Source organism: Pteropus alecto, unplaced genomic scaffold (genome assembly GCF_000325575.1).
Source record: "Pteropus alecto unplaced genomic scaffold, ASM32557v1 scaffold122, whole genome shotgun sequence".
Taxonomy (NCBI): Eukaryota; Metazoa; Chordata; class Mammalia; order Chiroptera; family Pteropodidae; genus Pteropus; species Pteropus alecto.
Genome location: NW_006431917.1, coordinates 691,628 through 710,320, shown reverse-complemented (window position 1 = coordinate 710,320; position 18,693 = coordinate 691,628). Strand labels below are relative to the sequence as shown.

The window sequence follows — 18,693 nt, the reverse complement described above, 5'->3', positions numbered from 1 at the left end:
TTAAAAAAAAAAAAAAGAGTTGTGTTTTTCAGACTTTGATTATGTCTTTGCTATATCCTTCAGTGAAGTTTTTATAACTTATTTCTTCACATAGGTCTAGAAATGTGTTGGAAATAGGGTATATATTTCATATATTTGTTAATGGAAATGCAAGCTATTTCTCGTATTATTTGTTTTACTGTAACTAAGGATGCTATCATGGATAACATTTCCAACTCTGTATTTTTGTGTTTCCTCCTTTTCCCTCTTATGCTGGCCCCACCCAAGCATTGTGTGCAGTGGTGAATGGCAGGAGCCCTGGCCATAACACTCCTTGTGTCAGCCTCATCTTTAGCGGAAATGCTTCCATTGTTTACTGCTAGTCATGATGTTTGCTGCAATTTTCTTGCTTAATAACATTGCTTTTAATTTCCCACTCACCATGAATTTTAATTATCCAGTAATTTCTTCAAAGATCTACTGCTTTCATAAGTCTTTTATTGCTATATTAATCTGATAAATTAATGTGTAACGATAAATTTTCTAATCTTCAATCAATGTTTTATTATTGAATAAACTCCATTTGGCTTAAATTAATGTCTAAATATCAAAATTTAAATGACTCATTTTATCGATATTTACATATATGTACTTAGTAGAGATTGAAAGTGTAAAGTTTTGTATAATTTTTTCAATTTTGTAATTTTTCTAAAGTAGGCAATAAGGAATAATGTTGACCTAATTAAAATTAAGTACAATTTATAAATGTTTATTTTACCAAAAAATCTGTAATACACGAGTAAAAAGTTTGTAGATAAAAAATTCATTAAAAAACAGCTGTCATTCAGAGACAGCTTACTGGAAGAGTGTGTTTATGTGTGTGTGCATGCAAACAGAAACATATGGTGTAAATAAAAGACATCTTGATTTCATGAATAACTTTCATAATTATTTTAATCTTTGAAAATTATTCTTACATGTTTTCCACAGCCTTGATTTTTTTACACTATCGCATTTGTGAATAAATAGTAAGAATAGTAACATATTATGCGCATGCTTGCATGTGAGTTTATCATGACTTCTTATGTACTTCCATGTTGTTGGCTTTGACCTTGTTTCAAGTTTTCTCATTTATGAAACACACTATCAATGTATTTTTAATGCTTCATCCATGTACTTAACTGTGTGATTCTTTAGGTTCAGTTCTAAACTCTGACCACCTGGTTCAGGTGCTGGCTCTGTCATTTCTTAGATGTTTGACCTAAGGCAAGTTGCTTAGAGTGTCTGTGACACAGTTGTCTCCTTTATAGGGTGGGAACAGATATTTCTCTAATATTATTACACAAATTAATACACATTTAGAGTAATGCTTAGCACAAGGTAAATGTGCAAAACTTTTTTGTCTTTGCCATTATAGTCATCATCACAATTCTTAGATTCTCAAGTTTCTTTAAAGCCATTGTGAACATTGTAATCCCCGATGATACCCCCGTGCTCTAGCTAATCAGAGAAATTAAATATCATCGATGTGTATAATGTTGTATCTAGCATTTCTATATAAACTATCTTGTGATAAATTTTTTTTTGTATATTTCTTTTACTGTCCATAAAATTGTGAAGTGCACATGTTCTCTGAAAAGTATAATGCAAAATTAGGGATATCTGACTTACTCAACATTATCTTAAACTGATCTGTCAAAACACTCACTACAGCTGAATCAATCCTTACACTTCTCTCCGTGTGACGATAATAACTCCTCATGTCCTTTTGGTGAAAATGTGTTTTTTACTATGGGTGTTGTTGACCTTCAGGGCTGTGGCCATTGAATTCACTCCGGAGGAGTGGGAACGCCTGGACCTTGCTCAGAGGGCCTTGTCCAGGGACATGATGTCGGAGGACTACGGGACCCTGCTCTCCCTGGGTGAGGGTGACTTCCCTCCAGAAATCGGTAATTATTTGTATGTCTTTTCTCTTGAGCGTCTCTAAGGAGCCCTGCCTTGCTAACTTTCAGATCCTTGTTTTTCAGAGAAATTCAGAAATGAAAAAGGTTGTTATGCGGCACCTACTTTAACCTTCTCCTTTCTTCAGATGATCTGCCCATGACTCATTAGATTAGTGATTAGTGCAGCTTTCACGACTTGAGTGATCATAACAGCTTGTGGCAAAAATTCGAAATACCAGATTGCCTGGTTTTACCTCTGGGCTTTTGATTCAGTAATTCTTGAAACACGATGAGATACCTGTATATTTAAAATATTCCTTAAGCAGTCGGAAGAAGGCATTCAGTGGACAAATTTGTGAAATATTTTTCTAGACCCAACTGTAATGTCCTGTGTTAGCTGACCAAAGGGCTGGATTATATTCTGGGAAAGCCACAGAACTTCATGTTTCTTTATTTTTACCAGGAGGAATCTTTCTTTTTGACCTGAACATTACCTCTATTTTGGAGCAAGGAAAAGAACCCTGAGCTGTAGAGAATGATCTCAAAATAGGGGAAAAAACCAGTTAGGTGGGAGTGTATCAGAGATCTGAACAGAAGTAAGAGCTCTGATGGCCAGAGAGGAAGCTACTTCATTAAATATTATTTGAGAAACTTTCCAAATAAGAAACGTCTGTGGGAAAAGAAAAGTACTGTGAGCTGTCAAAGGAAACCTTCCCTTCCCCCATCCCTTCCCCCATCCCTCTATTCTGCAGACTCAAAAACATATCCTCCTGCCATCCAGTGGGGTTCCAGCCTATGCAGAGACCAAGGTAAAGTCTTTATCATGACCTAGACACTGTTCTCTGACTCTTGTGACTTTTTTGGTCCCTTGGCTTTGAGAATGATGAGGAGCTCTGTTTCAAAGGGACCCTTTTGTCCTGTGGTCTCTCCTTCTGCACTTGATTCCATCAATTCCTCCACAGTCCCGACTCCAGGACCTGTCCAGGTTTCATCCTCATTTCCCATGTGAGGGAGACCTTCTTAGGAGATGGGGAAACATTGGCTGCGCTTCCATTGCTTCAGGGGCCCCAAGCAACTGCTTGTCCCAGGCTCATCAGGCCTCATAGCCATTTCTTCAGGCTGTGTGTGCCACACGTCAGGACAATATAACAGGGCAGTAGGTGGAGCTTCTGAGATTGGTACTCAGTGGTACTGTAAAGACAGTGGACAGAAAGATGGTCCCTTTGAAACTCAGTCCCACGTGGGGAGCATATCTCAGTCTTTCAGGCACTCAGCCTGGGGTTTGTGGGCATTGCACAGAGCTCCTTTTCAGGCACCCTGAAAAATCTGACCCCCTTGCTCTTCCATACCTTGCTTTTTCTCCTTCTAGCTCTCCATCTAGGCTGGGAATGTAGATAAACCCTAGCTATTTTTAGATTTTTGTATTCTTCTAAGTTTGTGCCATCTTGCTTCTGAAACCTGCTTTCCAAGGGTCTGAAGTATCATCTTTTTCTGCTCTGATAACTCACTTTTAGATAGTGGACAATTTCTGGTGGACTTACCCATGGAGGTGGCTTACTGGGTAACAGAAAACTTTTGAAGGAGAACACTTTGGTTAATATACTACAGTGCCATCCTGCTACTTACAGAAGTGCCCATTTGAGCCACCAAGTGGTCAGCAAGTCCTAGGATGCTGAGATAGGAAGTCTCAGTAGAATCTGCCTGATGAGTGGGCATGGTTGTCTCTACTCTTTGTGGAGTGTCACACTGTCTCTCGGACAGTGTGGCAATGTTGACCAAACATCTAAGGATTATTCCCTTTGCCCGGCAACCCTAGGTGTATGTATTTATGCAATGTTGACCAAACATCTAAGGATTATTCCCTTTTGCCCAGGGAGAACATTGTCACAACCAAATATCTGTGAGTCTTTGACCAAACTTTAGTTCATGGGTGTTCTTTTACCTTTAAACAAATAGATTGTGATGCGTCATACTGAGGGAACTTAGGAAGTTAAATGAAGCCTCCATTCTGTAACTCTACCCTAGTTTATTTTATTTAATCCACTGTTGTTTTCATTCTGTATATTTCCATGTATTATAAATGTTTTAAAATCTTAATTATTAATCATATATTTTTGACGACACAGAATTCTGTTTTATACATCTTCTTTACCCAGTCATCTATCAAAGGACATTTTGGTTGTTTTTATGTATTGGCCATTGTGACTAATACTATTTTAAATATCGACAAATGTTTTCAAATTTTTGGGGATATCCAGAAGAGGTATTGCTGGGTCATATGGTAATTTAATTCTTAATTTTTGAAGAACCTCCATACCTTTGTCCATACTGGCTGTACCAATTTACATTCCCACCAGCAGTGTATTGGGTTCCCTTTTCCCTGCAACCTCTCCAAAACTTGTTATTACTTGTCTTGTTGATAATAGGCATTCTAATAGATGTAAGGTGATTTTGATTTGCAGTTCCCTAATAGCTAATGAAGTTGAGCATCTTTTCATATGTCTGTTGATCTCTTGTATGTGTACTTGGAAAAAGTGTCTGTTCAGGTCCTCTGCCCATTTTTTTGATTTAATTTTGTTTGTTGTTGTTGAGCTATATGAGTTCTTTATATATTTTGGATATTAACCCTTTATCAGAGGCATTGTTTGCAAATATCTTCTATTTAGTTGGTTGCCTCTTTGTCTTGTTGGTTTCTTTTTGTGCAGAAGCTTTTTAGTTTGATACAGACTCATTCATTTATTTTTTGCTTTTACATCCCTTGCCTTTGAGATCAAATTCATAAAATCCTCTCTAAGACCAAGGTCCATGACTTTAATACCTATGTTTTCTTCTATGCAATTTATTGTTTTAGGTCTTATATTTAGGTCTTTGATCCATTTTGAGTTAATTTTTGTGTATGGTGATAAATAGTAGTCTAGTTTCATTCTTTTGCATATGGCTTTCCAATTTCCCCAGCACCATTTACTGAAGAGACTTTCCTTTCTCCATTGTATGTTTTTGGATCCTTTGTTGGAAATTATTTGCCCATATATATGTGGGTTTATTTTGGGGTCTCAGTTCTGTTCCATTCGTGTGGGTGTCTATTTTCCTGCCAATACCATGCTGTTTTGATTATTATAGCTTCAATTTATACGACACTCCCAACTGGACTGGGAGTGTGGTATTTCTAGCCTTGTTCCTTTTTCTCAGGATGGTTTTGGCTATTCAGGGTCTTTTGTGATTCCAAGTCTTAGGATTTTTTGCTCTATTTCTTTTAAAAAATGCCACTGGGATTTTGGTGGGGATTGCGTGAAATCTTTATATTGCTTTGGATAATATGGCCATTTAAACTATGATGATTCTTCCAATTCATGAACACAGAATGTCTTTCCATTTTTTTCGTGTCTTCAGTTTCTGTGAATAATGTCTTGTCGTTTTCAGTGTATAGGTCTTTCACATGGTTTGTTAAGTTTATTCCTAGGTATTTTATTCTTTTTATTGCAATTGCAAAAGGAATTTATTTTTCAGAAGTTTTATTGTTAGTGTATAGGATTGCAGTGGATTTTTGTATGTTGATTTGGTATCCCACAACTTTACTGTATTTGTTTATTTTTTCTAATAATCTTTTTGGAATCTTTAGGGTTTTCTATATAGAGAATCGTGTCATTTGCAGTGACAGTTTGACTTCTTCAGTCCCAATTTGGATGCCTTTTATTTCTTTCTTTTGCCTGATTACTCTAGCTAAGACTTCTGCTTCACTTTGCCTTCCTAATTCTCTACAGGTTTTTCTCATTGACAAACCTAGTGAGAATCATACAGCACATAAAAGCAAAAATATTGGCCATAGCAGGTTAGGGTAAGGGATAATGGGATAAGCAATAGAAAGACCAAAATGATGAGGAGAGGCTGAGAAAAAAAGATGTGTGTGGAATAAGGGCTTTTCAAATAGCCCACATATACTGGGCAATAAAAGTACCTGGGAAAACCATAACTATCTCCTCCGGCTCTGCACAAAGTGCAGGTGATGACAGAGTGTTTAATAGCATGGCTAAGCATTGAAATCTAATGGAAGAGAGAGTATATTGACCATACATGATAATAAAGACAGTCTTTGCAAAATTAGTTTGGAAAAAGCACTAAACAAATTACAATCACAACAAGCAGCAACAACAAATCCTAAAAATGAAGCAGAGTCTGATTTCCATATTTCTACAGTATAATACTTAAAATGCCAGTTTTCAACAAAAACAGAGGAATGCAAAGAAAAACAAAAGTATGGCTGAGTCACAAGAGAAAAGAAATCGAGAGATTGTTTTGAGGATGCCTGGACTTTGGACTTTGAGGAGAAATGAAGAATTTTAATTAGTAACATGAAAATATATTTTAAAAAACCTTGTAACATTAAGTATATAGGTAAATTCAGAATAATACTATAATGTGGTATGTTAACCACTTCAAGTATAAAAGTTAAAGGACAAAAGTATTAAAAATAACTATAACTACATTATTTTAAAGGATATACTATATAAAATGAGCTAAATTGTGACATCAAAAACAAAATGTGGGAGGGGGATTAAAAGGTGAAACTTTGTATTCAATCAAAGTTAAGCTATCAGTGTAAAATAGACAATTATATCTATAAAATGGTTTTATGATGATTACCTTATGGTCACCACAAAGCAAAAACCTAGAGTAGATACACAGAAAAAAGGGAATTGAAGCATACCAGTCTAGTAAGTCAACAAGTACTAAAGGAAGAAGAAAGGAACAAGGAAATTATAAAACACCCAGAAAAGAATTCATAAGATAGCTTCTAGTAAGTCCTTACCTATCAATAATTTCTGAATATAAATAAATTCAATTATTCAATCAAAAGATGCAGAGCAGCTAAATAGATTTTTTAAAAAGACCCAGGTATATGCTGTTTACAAGAGACACACTTAAGATTTAAGGACACAGATTCAAAATGAGGGGATGGAAAAAAATATTCCATGCATGTGGAAATGAAAAGAGCAGGAGTAGCTATAATTAGACAAAATACATTTTAAGTGAAAAGCTGTAACAGATACAAATAAAAGGGTCATTCCATGAAGAGGGTATAAAAATTGTCACTATATATGCACTCAATGTTGAAACAACTAAATATATTAAGCAAATACTACCAGATTTAAAGGCATCAATAGATAACAATACAATAATAGTAGGGGACTTCAGTACCCCACTTTCAACAATGGATAGAATATCCAAACAATAGTCCACCTGCCAGCCCTAGAGGTGGAAGCACTTTCCCTTCTGGTCCAGATCTCTTAGATGTCAATATTCTCTCTGAACTAAAATTTACTGCACCTTAACTGATAAGAAATGTGCCTAAATTAATTGTGTGTCCTACATGCATTGCTGACTTAGACTTAAATAAGTAAAATTTGTGTTAAGGGGTGTATTTTTCATGGATAATGGTGGTCGTTAGATTTCCATTTAAGACTGATATAAGTTTTGTACTTACACACAATTATTTTTTATATTCTTAAGATTTGTCTCCTGTAACTATTTTACTTTAGTGTAAAAATTTAGATGCCATCTTAAAAAATATGAGATGGTAAATAGTTTTATCGAACTCTTTAGAGATTAAAATAAAAATATTTTGAAAACTACTGATATGCCTTAGAAATCTCAGATGTTTTCATGAGAAGTTTCAGCTTTCAATATAAGCCAAAACCAGGAAGTAGTGAAGTTTGTGAACTAAATCATACAACAGAAACCTTGGAATGAGGAAGAGGAAGGGAAGAAGAGGGGGTGGAGAGAACTTCCTCTCCTATGTGTCTTCAACAGGGCTCAGCTGGTAGAAGAGAGGATGCTAGGGTAATTTAAGGTGCTGAATGTTTCATGGGTCTGACATTTTAATCGTTCCTTTTATTGTTTAATCATGACCATAAGAATTCATGATATTGTCTGTAGATTCTTTCCATGAGCAAATATGATGAATTTGAGAGGTCTTTAGGCAGGATGAATCTTCACTAAGCATCAGAAATTCAGACTGGAGGAGATCTTAAAATATGAATTGGGCAATGTATTTAACCAAGACTCAGGCATTACTAAACTTCAATAAATATACATCTAAGATAAATAAAAATATAATGTGTGTGACAAAGTTCTTATCCAAAATTCAGTCCTTGGGAGAATAATCATAATACTAATTTTAGAGGGAAATCTTACAAATTTTATGAGTAATGATGTTCAAACTTTACATCCAAAGTCTATAACCAGTGCTTAAAACTTATGAAACATCATATGTATATGGCAGCGACACCTTATAAACTTAATATATGTTAAAAGCCTTTTTATCCAAAATGCTTTTATCTCATTAAGATTTTGACTGGACAGAAGTCTTCCACATCTAGGTATCTGAGAGAAACATTTTTTATGATGGATATTAGCTCATGGATATTGCCTTAACGATTATTAAAGGTATAAATGAGACCTTTGGAAATTTGATAATCTAGCTTTACTTTCTTCAGGGTTCACATAAAAGAGGATAGACACCCCTATCAAATGCCCCTAGAAATATTGCAAGAGTATTCTTTAGGTGAAAACCAACTGCCTTCTAAATACTATACATACTTGACAGGATTTATTATCTACATCTGACAATATCAGAAGTAGGAAACAAAAGAGCTGAAATATAAAATAATATTTATATAGAAAAATATTCTTTCTACTCTTGTATAATGTCAATTTGAAATTGTATTATATTTAGAAGTTATTGAAAAATGAATTATGTCAAAAGTTTATCTCAAAGATATTGCATTTATCATTCCTTTCAAGTGTAGAATACATAAAGAATAAAGCAATTTATATCCATTTTGTAAAATTTATTGCTTTTTTTTTTTTTAAAGAAATGATTAGTAACCTATATTATTACATATCTCATCCCTCCACCTCCCGCACCCCAGGTCTTGTCTTTATGAAAGTCAATGGAACCGAGCACAGGGTCAGCACAGGGTGAATGGGGAATAGAAATGAAAATAATGTTATGATAGTCGTCGGTATGAAATGGCATATTTCGCATAGGTGAGTTTTGAATGTTACTTTTAAGTTTGCATCTCCTACATAGACAATCACACTCCTTCCTCCAGTAAAATGCTTAAATTAAGTTCTAATTGCAGAACGCTTTCCTGGACCCAGTCATCGCCCTACATTGAGTCCTCATCGAGGTCTGGGTTCCCAGGCTGCGGAGCCCTCCTCACTTCTCCCCCCGCCCCTCCCCCCAGAGGCGCGTCTCCACCCATTCGCAAAAACTTTTGACTAAAACCTTTTTCAACTTGTTAAAACGGAAATATCTTGAACCAGGAAGGGTGAATGCTCCCGGATGAAGAGAAAGGAAAGGCTGGTGGTGGGAAGTTTTACTGGAGAGCAGCTGAAAGCAAAAGAAATTTGGATCTCCGATTCTAGAATGGCATCTATTCCAGGACTTGTATTAGTCTGTCATTGCCTCAAAGCCTCCTATCTGGGTGATGAGGGAGACGTGTCAGACAGCTGGTGTACTTACACATGGAGTTTCATGCAACTGGCTGAGAGTTCAGGGAAGCTGGAAGATAACAACAATCTGGAGGAGCTGCAGGGCCTGCTGTTTCCCCAAGGATATCTACAGCAGCTGGAGTTGTGGGACCAGCTGCTGCCTCATACCAATGAGGTCACTAGCCCTGAACTTCTTAAATATGAAAAATAGGGCCACTGCTTCACTTTCACCTTCCAAATTCCTGGCAAAGTTCTCTTTGCCATTAAAACTATGCAGGGAAGGAATTCCGGGAAGTGCAGAATTCCTTCCCTGCATAGTTTTAATGGCAGACACCAGACTCCTCCCCTTGCCTACAAGGCATGCATATAGACTCCTCTTTTAATTTAATCATATTTAACTTCCAAATAAAGGAAATAGCAAAAAAAAAAAAAAAGTAAACATCTTAGCTTTCAACATAAGGGGCCCACACAACTCTAAGCTTTTACCGTAAACTGTCTGAAACAGCAGCTTGAAATTGGCAGAGAAGCCTGCTCCATTGGACAAGAAAGAAATTCAGAAGTTTCCAAGCTTGAAAGAGGTTCGGGGAGAACAAGGCGGAGCGGAGCCCAGGCCCCTCCCCGGCTCCGCCCTGCCTCTGCCCCACCTCACCCTCCCTCTGGCCCGGCCCCGCCCCGCCGCGGTCTGCGCACCCGCCTGGTCGCTGTGCACTTCCGGCCAGAAGAGCTCCGCCCAGGCCCGGCTCCGGTTTACCGGCATCACGCAAGCGCAGCTTCCAGCAGACGCGGAAGCGGCTCGCGCGCAAGGACGGTTAGGTGGGCGTCCGTAACTTTCGGTTTTTCTGGTTAAAAACATAGCGTCGCAGTTCACAGTCCTACACACGTGAAGCCTAGGCATCTCTAGGGAAGTCGAAATCCCCACACCCGCGCCGTCTACAGTGGTGAGTCCAAGCGTCCCGGCGAGACGTCCCGAGCCCCGACCTCCGCAGCGGTGCGGCGTGTCCCAGTTTCCGTATAAACTCTGAGGCCGTTTCTCTTGTGATCTTCCTGACTTCGGGCCCTTAGATACCGTCCGCCGTATTGTTTTCCTGCTTAAAACCCGTCACTGGCCAGTTCACCCACCCTGTGTCATTTAAAGTCTTGAGAGAGAGACTCAAACTTTTCGAGCCCCTACCCCAGCCCTGGCCACTCTCGGCCTGTAGAGGCCCCGAGTTTTCCCCGGCCTGGGATTCTGCAGCCCTCCCCCTCCCCTATTTAATAAGAGGCCCGATGCCCAGGAACAGTACACTTTTCAGTGGGGTTGGGTTCAGGAGGTAAGACCACGGGGTGTCACGAGAACACGTCACTTCCCCCACACCGGAAGGGGTTTTGTGGAAGCCGTGACTGCGAAGGGGAGGCCAGGAAAGCGGGAGAATGAGGTGTGAGGGAGATTACAGGAGAGATTGAGAATGAGAGAAATAGACAAATGAGAGGGAGAAAAGATCAGTAAGAGGGTCCAAAGAGACGGCAAAATTGTCGATATGGGGGCGGGGGACTTGTAAAGCGATAGAGTGAAAGAGGGAAAGTAGCAAGAGAAGAAAAAATAGAAAAATACGGAGGAAAGGTGGAGGTCTAGAGGGATGAAGGGAAGCAAAAAGGGAGAGGGGCCTTGGTTAGCAGGAGTGGGGCCCACAAATGGCAAAGCACTTTAGACGGTCGGAGAGCGTGGTTAGGAGATTAAGTTTCACCGAGCAGGTGTTGGGAGAAACAGCAGGGGACAATTGAGGGGTAACAGGAAAGGACAACAGTGGAGAGAAGCAAGAAATCGACATTAACAAGTTGATAAACAGAAATCAACAGAAGAAAAAGGGAAACATCTGGATGAGTGGTGAGTTGATGGGATGTGGATGAATAGGTTGTGATATATTGATTTGTGGCTTTATAATCTGTTAAACTGAACATTTGCTTAATTATTTCAGTTTTACAGATGAGAATTATAAAACTCCAGTTTATAAGGCTTGCGCATTTTATAATTGTTTGCATCACCAGATGTCTTCCATTTGCAACCCTTATTCAGCCAAAGGGGAGAGGCTTGTCTCAGTCATTGGTCCCTTCTCATTTCCTGGGATGGCAAGAGGGAGGTGAACTGGGACAAGAAATGACTGAGTCTGTCACCAAATGATGCTTTTTCAAGGAATATTAAAAATGTTGTTCTTTTATTTCTTTTAAATGGGTTTACTTTTTTCTTTCTACTGCTCGTATTTTTTTTTTAAAGTATATTGAAATAAATCTTAGTGTATTGAATTTCTTCTTTGTAGTCATTTACTTCTGAAATAAGCTTTGGCATCTTTTATCATTCTGTTATAAATATGATGTGGTCTCAGTTTTTTAAAAGACTTTCAATCTACAAGTCATTACATTTAAAAAAATCCCAAATTGATTTCCCTTTTTAATATATTATGTCTCTATTATAAGCCCTGCATTCTTTCTATTCTTTATCATATGTTGAAACATCTGTTGTTACTTAGTAAATAATGTGAGGCCATGTCAGTGTGGGCTTGGTAAGGACGTCTGTCATCTTAACACTCAGGACTTAGTTTAGCTAATCAGTCTAGTATTCAGCAGCTTTTTTCCTCTCTGTAATTTGTCGAATTAACTGTGAGCTACAGAGTGGATGTTCCCCTGAAGTCCCTCTCGTCCATTCTCTGAAAATGTTGAAGGATGGACTATATTGACATGAAACTTTGTTCCACAGAGCCCATCTATTCATGGTGAAGTAATTCGATTGGCATATTTCCAAAGCTAACCAGGTTTTCAACACCAAAGTCTGTGTTCATGATTTTATATTTTTAATACTTCACTGTGATTTCCTGGAAAAGAGAACTGCTTGGGGCCAATGTGATTAAAACTGCAAAATAAGTTTCTTTTGCTAAGGTAAAATAAAGATGAAAGTGGAATTTTTAAAAAGGAAATGAGATGATAAGGACAAACTGCCCACTGCCTCATCTAGGCCACTCTTTCTAAATTCAGTTCTCATTCAAGTCAGATGTTCTCTAGGTGAGTTGGAAAAAAGACTTCCTCTGGGCCTCAGTGAACCAACCTGCAACATGGAGTTGATGGACAAGACCAAGAACTAAGTGACAGTGATCCCTGAAATAACTGGCAATATTACAAGTGTGTCTGCGTGTGGAGAGACAGTTGTAATTAGAGTCTTATAGGTCCCAGCCTAATAAGAGTGATGAAAACTAGAAGGAAAGAGGCTTCCACTTGTCACTTAAACCCCATCCAGTCGTTTTCTCATCTGCTGTTCTACTGATAACTTGCCTTGTTAGCAGCAGCCCTGTCCTCCACATTTCTAAATCCAGTAGTGGTTTAGAAATTCACAGGCCTTGTCTTGACCTATAAGCATCATGTTGAACAACTGATCACATCTTCTTTTAACATTTTTTTTCATGACTTTCAGGACATCCCACTATTTAAATATAATTCTTATCTATTATCTGTCCATCTGTTTTAGTTTTCTTCTCGTTCCTTTCTCAGTTTCCTCTGCTGGTTTTTATTCATCTCTTGTCTCTGATTTGGGGGTGGGCCCATACCTTAGTCTCGGACCCCTTCTCTGCCTACACCCAGTGACTTTCCCTATTATCCTCACTCATGGCTTTAAACATCTGACATCTCCCAGTTTCTCATCTCCAGCTCAGATCTCGCTGCTGAACTCCAGAATTATATTAACAGCCCAGCTGTGTTCCTGGCATCTTTGTTGGGGGCACCTAATAGGCATCTCTACCTTAAAATGTCCAAACATGACCTGAACTCCCCAATTGTGTTCCCCCACCAAATTCTCCTTAAGAGCAGTGTTGTACTTCCTGGAGCTTCTGTGACCATCTTGGCATGTTTTAAAATATACAGATTATTACATTATTTCTATGTGTTTTATTTAAGATAAATTTTAAAAAGAATTAGGTATTAAGATGGGTGAGGGAATCACGGGGATGGGGAGAAAAAACCACAGCCATTCCTGACCTGCTCCTCCCGTTCATCTGTGACCAATCTTGCTTACACACACACCCCTCCCTGGGATTGAGCCCCACAGATGTCTTTTTTCTGGGTCCAGGGTCACTGTTTCAGGGCCTTCTCCTGTGGCCTCTCTGCCTAGAACCCTCTGACCCCTCAGATGAACATGGTGAACTCCTTCCCCAGCTCTTTATTCTGACACCACACCTCTCTTCTCTGTGGGGTCTTCTCTGACACCCCTTTAACATTCCATCCACATTCCTCCCAGCCCTGGCCTGTATTGCCTGCTCCTTCCCCTTCCACTGTCCAGATACTAGGGACAGGGCTCCCAAAAAGAGCTGAGCCACAGGTGAGAAGTGTGCTGGAGTTGCCGCCTCTGAGTGGTGCTCAGTCCCATCTTCATGTTGGATTGCTGAGACATTTGCAGGCATAGCTTGTGCCCAGTCCCCAGAGATTTCTCTCCTTATGGTCAAAGCTGAATAAGGCCCAGCTTCAATGGTGTTTAAAGGGCCACAAGTGATCCTATTCTGTGCCCAGGGCTCATTCATTTCTGAGGACTGAAACCAGCTCCTAATCCAGAAAGAGGTGAAAGCTGCCCTTTGCTCGGGGTTTGGTGAGGATGGGTCTGTGACTTCAAGGGGAAGGTCAGTCCTGCCAAGATCCCCGCAGCTGCAGCTTGTGTGAGGGCTTCCCAGGAGGGGAGTGAGTTGTGAACAAAGGGGTCAGAAACCTCACTTGTTAATTTGCAGGTAGGAGTTTACTGTCCCTGAATCCCTCCTGTGGCTGTGTGCAGCAAAGGACTGTCTATTCTACATTTCGAGGTGCTGTGTGTGTGGTTGAGGCACAGAATGGGGTATATTGACTCAGCATCAAGTAGCATTTTTTTTGACACTCAGGATTGACGTCTCAAGACTCACCTTGCCTGAGGAAGAAGCCCAGAGGAGGAAGAAGCAGAGAGAACAAGGAGTCAGGAATGACTCTTTCTCAGGTCAATTCATTTTCTCATTCTTTGTTCTGTCCTCTCTGTCCTGAAATGGCATTTGGACTTGATAATCTCTTACTCTAAATTACCCTCCTGACCTGTTTGCTTGCATCCACCCCAGGGGCTTCCCTCAGTCTCCATGCAGGTTCTGTGGCATTTACAAATATGTATTTAATGAAGATTCAAGTTAAATGTGTTTTATGTATATTTTTCACTTTCTGCAGCTTTTTTTTTTTTGGTAAGTAGGCTGAGAATAATGTTGAACATCTTATTTAAATTAAGTATAATTTATACGTGTTCATTATACTAAGAATGCGTGAGTAAAAGAAGATAGATAATGAAGATTTATCCAAAAAAATATGTCAGAGACTACTACTTTTATTTCGGTTAATATCGGTGTTATGTTGTGTGCACTCTTTTGTATGTGAGCAGGAACTCGTGATGTGTATATAAATAACATTTTTTAACCTTCAAAAGTATGTCTTATGTGTTTCCATGGCCTTAAATTTTTTTCTATTCTACCATGTTTATGAGTTAATAGCAGTAACAATAACGGACTGTGTGTATGCATGTGTGTACGTGTATATATAGTGACCTTTTAGTCAGTTGCGTGTTTTCACCCTTAAAGTTTCAGGTTTTCGTAGTAAACAACTCTGTCAACATACTTTTAACGTTGCTTCTATTACTTAACTGTGATAACTATAGGTTCCATTCTAAAGCGAACCACCTGGTTCAAGTGCTGGTTCTGTCATTTATTAACTATTTGACCTAAGGCGAATTTCTTAGAGTCTCTGTGACTCTTAAGAGTGGGGTCCTTGGTAAGGTGAGAACAAACCTTTCTCTTATGCTGTCATTATGTAAGTTCATACTTAGAAAACATTTAGAGTAAAGCTTACCATATGTGAAGTATCCCAAACTTCCCGGTTTTACTGTAATTATGCCATTTTTTCAATTCTCACCTTTCTTTAAAGCTACTGTGGATTTTGTCTTCCCTGGAGATGCTACTTATGTTGTAATTCATTTAGACATTAGCTATCATTTGATGTATAAAATCTAGAATTTATGTACAGAGACCCTTAGTTGAATTTTTCAGTTGTATGTTTCTTTTGACTTGAACAAAATTGTAAAATCATCAGTAATTTAGTAATTTCATACTGTCTGTTGGAAAAGTATAATTAAGCAAAATTGAGGATATAGGACTTGCTCAAAATTAACTATTGTGGCTCTATCAGAACATTCATTTCTAGATAATTGACCCTTAACACCTTCCTCCTCCTCTCTGTTTGTGTGAGGATACATACTCTCCTGATGGCTTCTTGGTGAAATGTGTTTTCTTTTCAGGGACTGTTGACATTCAGGGATGTGGCCATAGAATTCTCTCTGGAAGAGTGGGAATTCCTAGACTGTGCTCAGAGGGCCTTGTACAGGGACGTGATGTCAGAGAACTATAGGAACCTGCTCTCCATGGGTGAGGATAGTTTTCTTCTAGAAATTGGAATCTGCCTTTGTGTATCTTTGCATTTTCTCTTGTGAGTCTCTTGGGAACTAAGAGTAAAGCAATGTTGATTCAGAAATGAAAAGCTTTATGATGCAGTGTCTGGATTTTAAACTTCCCGTTTCTTCAGATAATCTTTCCAATTCATACTAGGTTAGTGGATGTTCTAGAAGTTGAATAAGCACAAAACCTTGTAGCAAAACTTTAAAATTTCTGATTTCCTGGTTTTACTCCTGTGCTTTTGATTCAGTAGTTGTTGGAAGAGAACTAGATATGTCTGTTTCATGTGAAGGATTGTGTTAAATGTTTCAATGATAGAATTTCTGATAATTAGAGGCCAGCAAAGGAGACACTATTTTTAAATAGTATAAAGAGATTTAGCTTCAAAATTTTAACATATCATAATTTATAAATATCTATTTAAAAAAATATTGTGAAATCACTTAGATTGTTAGTTATTTTAAAAAAAACATTTTACTGAGGTGGAATTTACATAACATAAAATGAACCATTTGAAAGTGAACCACTCAGTGGCATTATGGCATTTACCAGTCGTGCAACTACCACCTTTATTTAGTTCCACATTTTCATCACTCCACATTAGCATCCATCACCACTTAAGCAGTTTCTCCACATTTTCCTCTGTCTCCAGTCCGTGGAAACTGCCAGTCTTTGTTCCGTCCCTTTGGATTTCTCTATTCTGTATATTTCATATCTTTTTCAATATTGTCTTGACTATTCAGGGCCCTTTGCCGTTCCAGAAAAGGGTCTTGGAATTTTGATAGTGTTTACATAGAATCTGTAGACCATTTTGGTGAATATTGCCATCTTAAGTATATGAAATCTTCTAATTCATAAATATGGAATATCTTTCATTTAGGTCTTCTTTCATTTCTATCAGCACTATTGTATAGTTTTCAGTTTACATGAAAACATTTACCTTCTTGGTTCAATTTATTCCTAGGTATTTTATTTTGGGGATGTTATTATAAATGGAATTATTTTTTAAATGTTCTTTCAGACTGTTCATTATTGGTGTAAAGAAACACAACTAATTCTCATGTGTTGTGCAACTTTACTGACATTTTTAACACTAGTAGATTTTTGTCTTTGTGTTTTTTAAAATGTTCTACATATAGGATTATGTTATCTGCATGTAGAGATAAATTTCCTTTTTCTTTTCTAATTGTATGCTTTTTTTTTTTTCTTTTCTTGCCGAATTGTTCTGGGTAGCACTTCCAGTACAATGTTGGATATCAGTGGTGAAAGAGGCAGCCATGTCTTATTTAATATCTTAGGGGTAAAGCTTTTATTCTTTCATCATTGACTATGATATTAGCTGTGGATTTTTCATAACTGATCCTTATCAGGTTGAGGAAATTCATTTCCCTTTATTATGGTGAGCGTTGTTCTGAAACAGTTCTGGATTTTCTCAAATGTCTATTCTGCATACATGATGATAATGTAAGTTTTCTTTTTTGCATTCTTACTATTAATGTAGGCTGTTACATTGATAGATTTTCATATATTCAACTAACCACCCTTGGATTCTTGGAATAACTTTATTTATGTATAATTTTAATATGCTGTATATTCATTTGGCTAGTATCTTAGATAGTTTAGGACTTTTGTATCATGTTCATTCATAAGAGTTATTGGTCTGCAATAGAAGAAATTAAGAAGTGTTCCCTCTTTTATTTCTTGTAGGGCAAATCTAGTTGTGAGAAACTCTCTCACCTTTGTTTACCTTGGAAGTCTTAATTTCTCCCTCATTTTTAAAGGACAGTTTTGCTGGAGATAGAATTGGTTGGCCTTCTTTTTTCCCCTCTGTCAACGCTTTAAATATGTTATCCCATTGTCTCTGGATCCATGGTTTTGGCTGAGAAATCAGCTTTTAATCTCCTATGGATCCTTCATATATAATGAATACCTTCTACTTTGCTGCTTTCAAGATTTCTTTCTCTACCTTTTCCTTTCAACAGTTTGATTATAATTTGTTACAGTGTGGATCTCTTGAGTTTACCCCTTTTTCAGTTCATTAAGTTCTTAGATTTGTAAATTCATGTCTTTTTTCATATTAAAAATTTTTTTGACCATATTCCTTCCAGTATTATTTCTGCCTCCTCTTTCTCCTTCCTTTTCGGTATTCTCATTATTTATATATTGACTTACTTGATGGTATCCATAGGTCTTTAGGCTCTGTCCATTTATATTCAGTCTTTTTTTCTTTCTACTCCTCAGACTGGGTAATTTCAACCGGTAGTCTACCCACAGATTTGCTGATTTTTTCTTCTGCCTGATCAAATCTGATATTGAACCCCTCTAAGAAATTTTTTATTTTGGTTTTCTTATCTTTAAGAATTCTGTTTAGAATTTCCGTTAGTTTCTTTTTATAATCTCTAACTCTTTATTGATATTCTCATTCGTTTTAAAACTGCTTTTCTGATTTTCTTTAATTTTTTTGTCCATCATTTCCTTTAGCTTAAATAGTTGATTTAAAATGTTTATTTAGTAAGTCCAAATTTTGGGCTTCCTTAAGGACAATTTCTGTTATTTATTTTTCTGTAGGGCCATACTCTATTGTTTCCTTTCCTGCTTTGTAACTTGTTAAAAATGAGATGTTGAAACTTTGGAAATCATAATTTTCTCATTCCCAGGTTTTGTTCTCAACTAATTTTATGTATTATGTTGTTTTTGCTGTATTTGGCTACTGAATTCTGGTTAGCTTATTGGTCTGCTAGTAATTTGACAGATATCCTTAAACCCCAGGAACCAAAAACAAAACCACCTGCAATCTGTAGTTGAGCTCT

General features: G+C 37.7%; 1 protein-coding gene across 1 annotated transcript in view; it reads left to right on the top strand.

Annotated features, from left to right (window-relative positions):
- Positions 1-10,360: 10,360 nt before the first annotated feature.
- LOC102880474 (zinc finger protein 677) overlaps positions 10,361-18,693 on the top strand; it is a 12,664-nt gene continuing 4,331 nt past the window's right edge. Inside the window, 3 exon segments of the mRNA XM_015600654.2 lie at positions 10,361-11,280; positions 14,303-14,394; positions 15,730-15,856. Of these exon segments, the coding sequence (XP_015456140.1) occupies positions 11,274-11,280; positions 14,303-14,394; positions 15,730-15,856 (226 nt within the window). The 5' untranslated portion in view covers positions 10,361-11,273.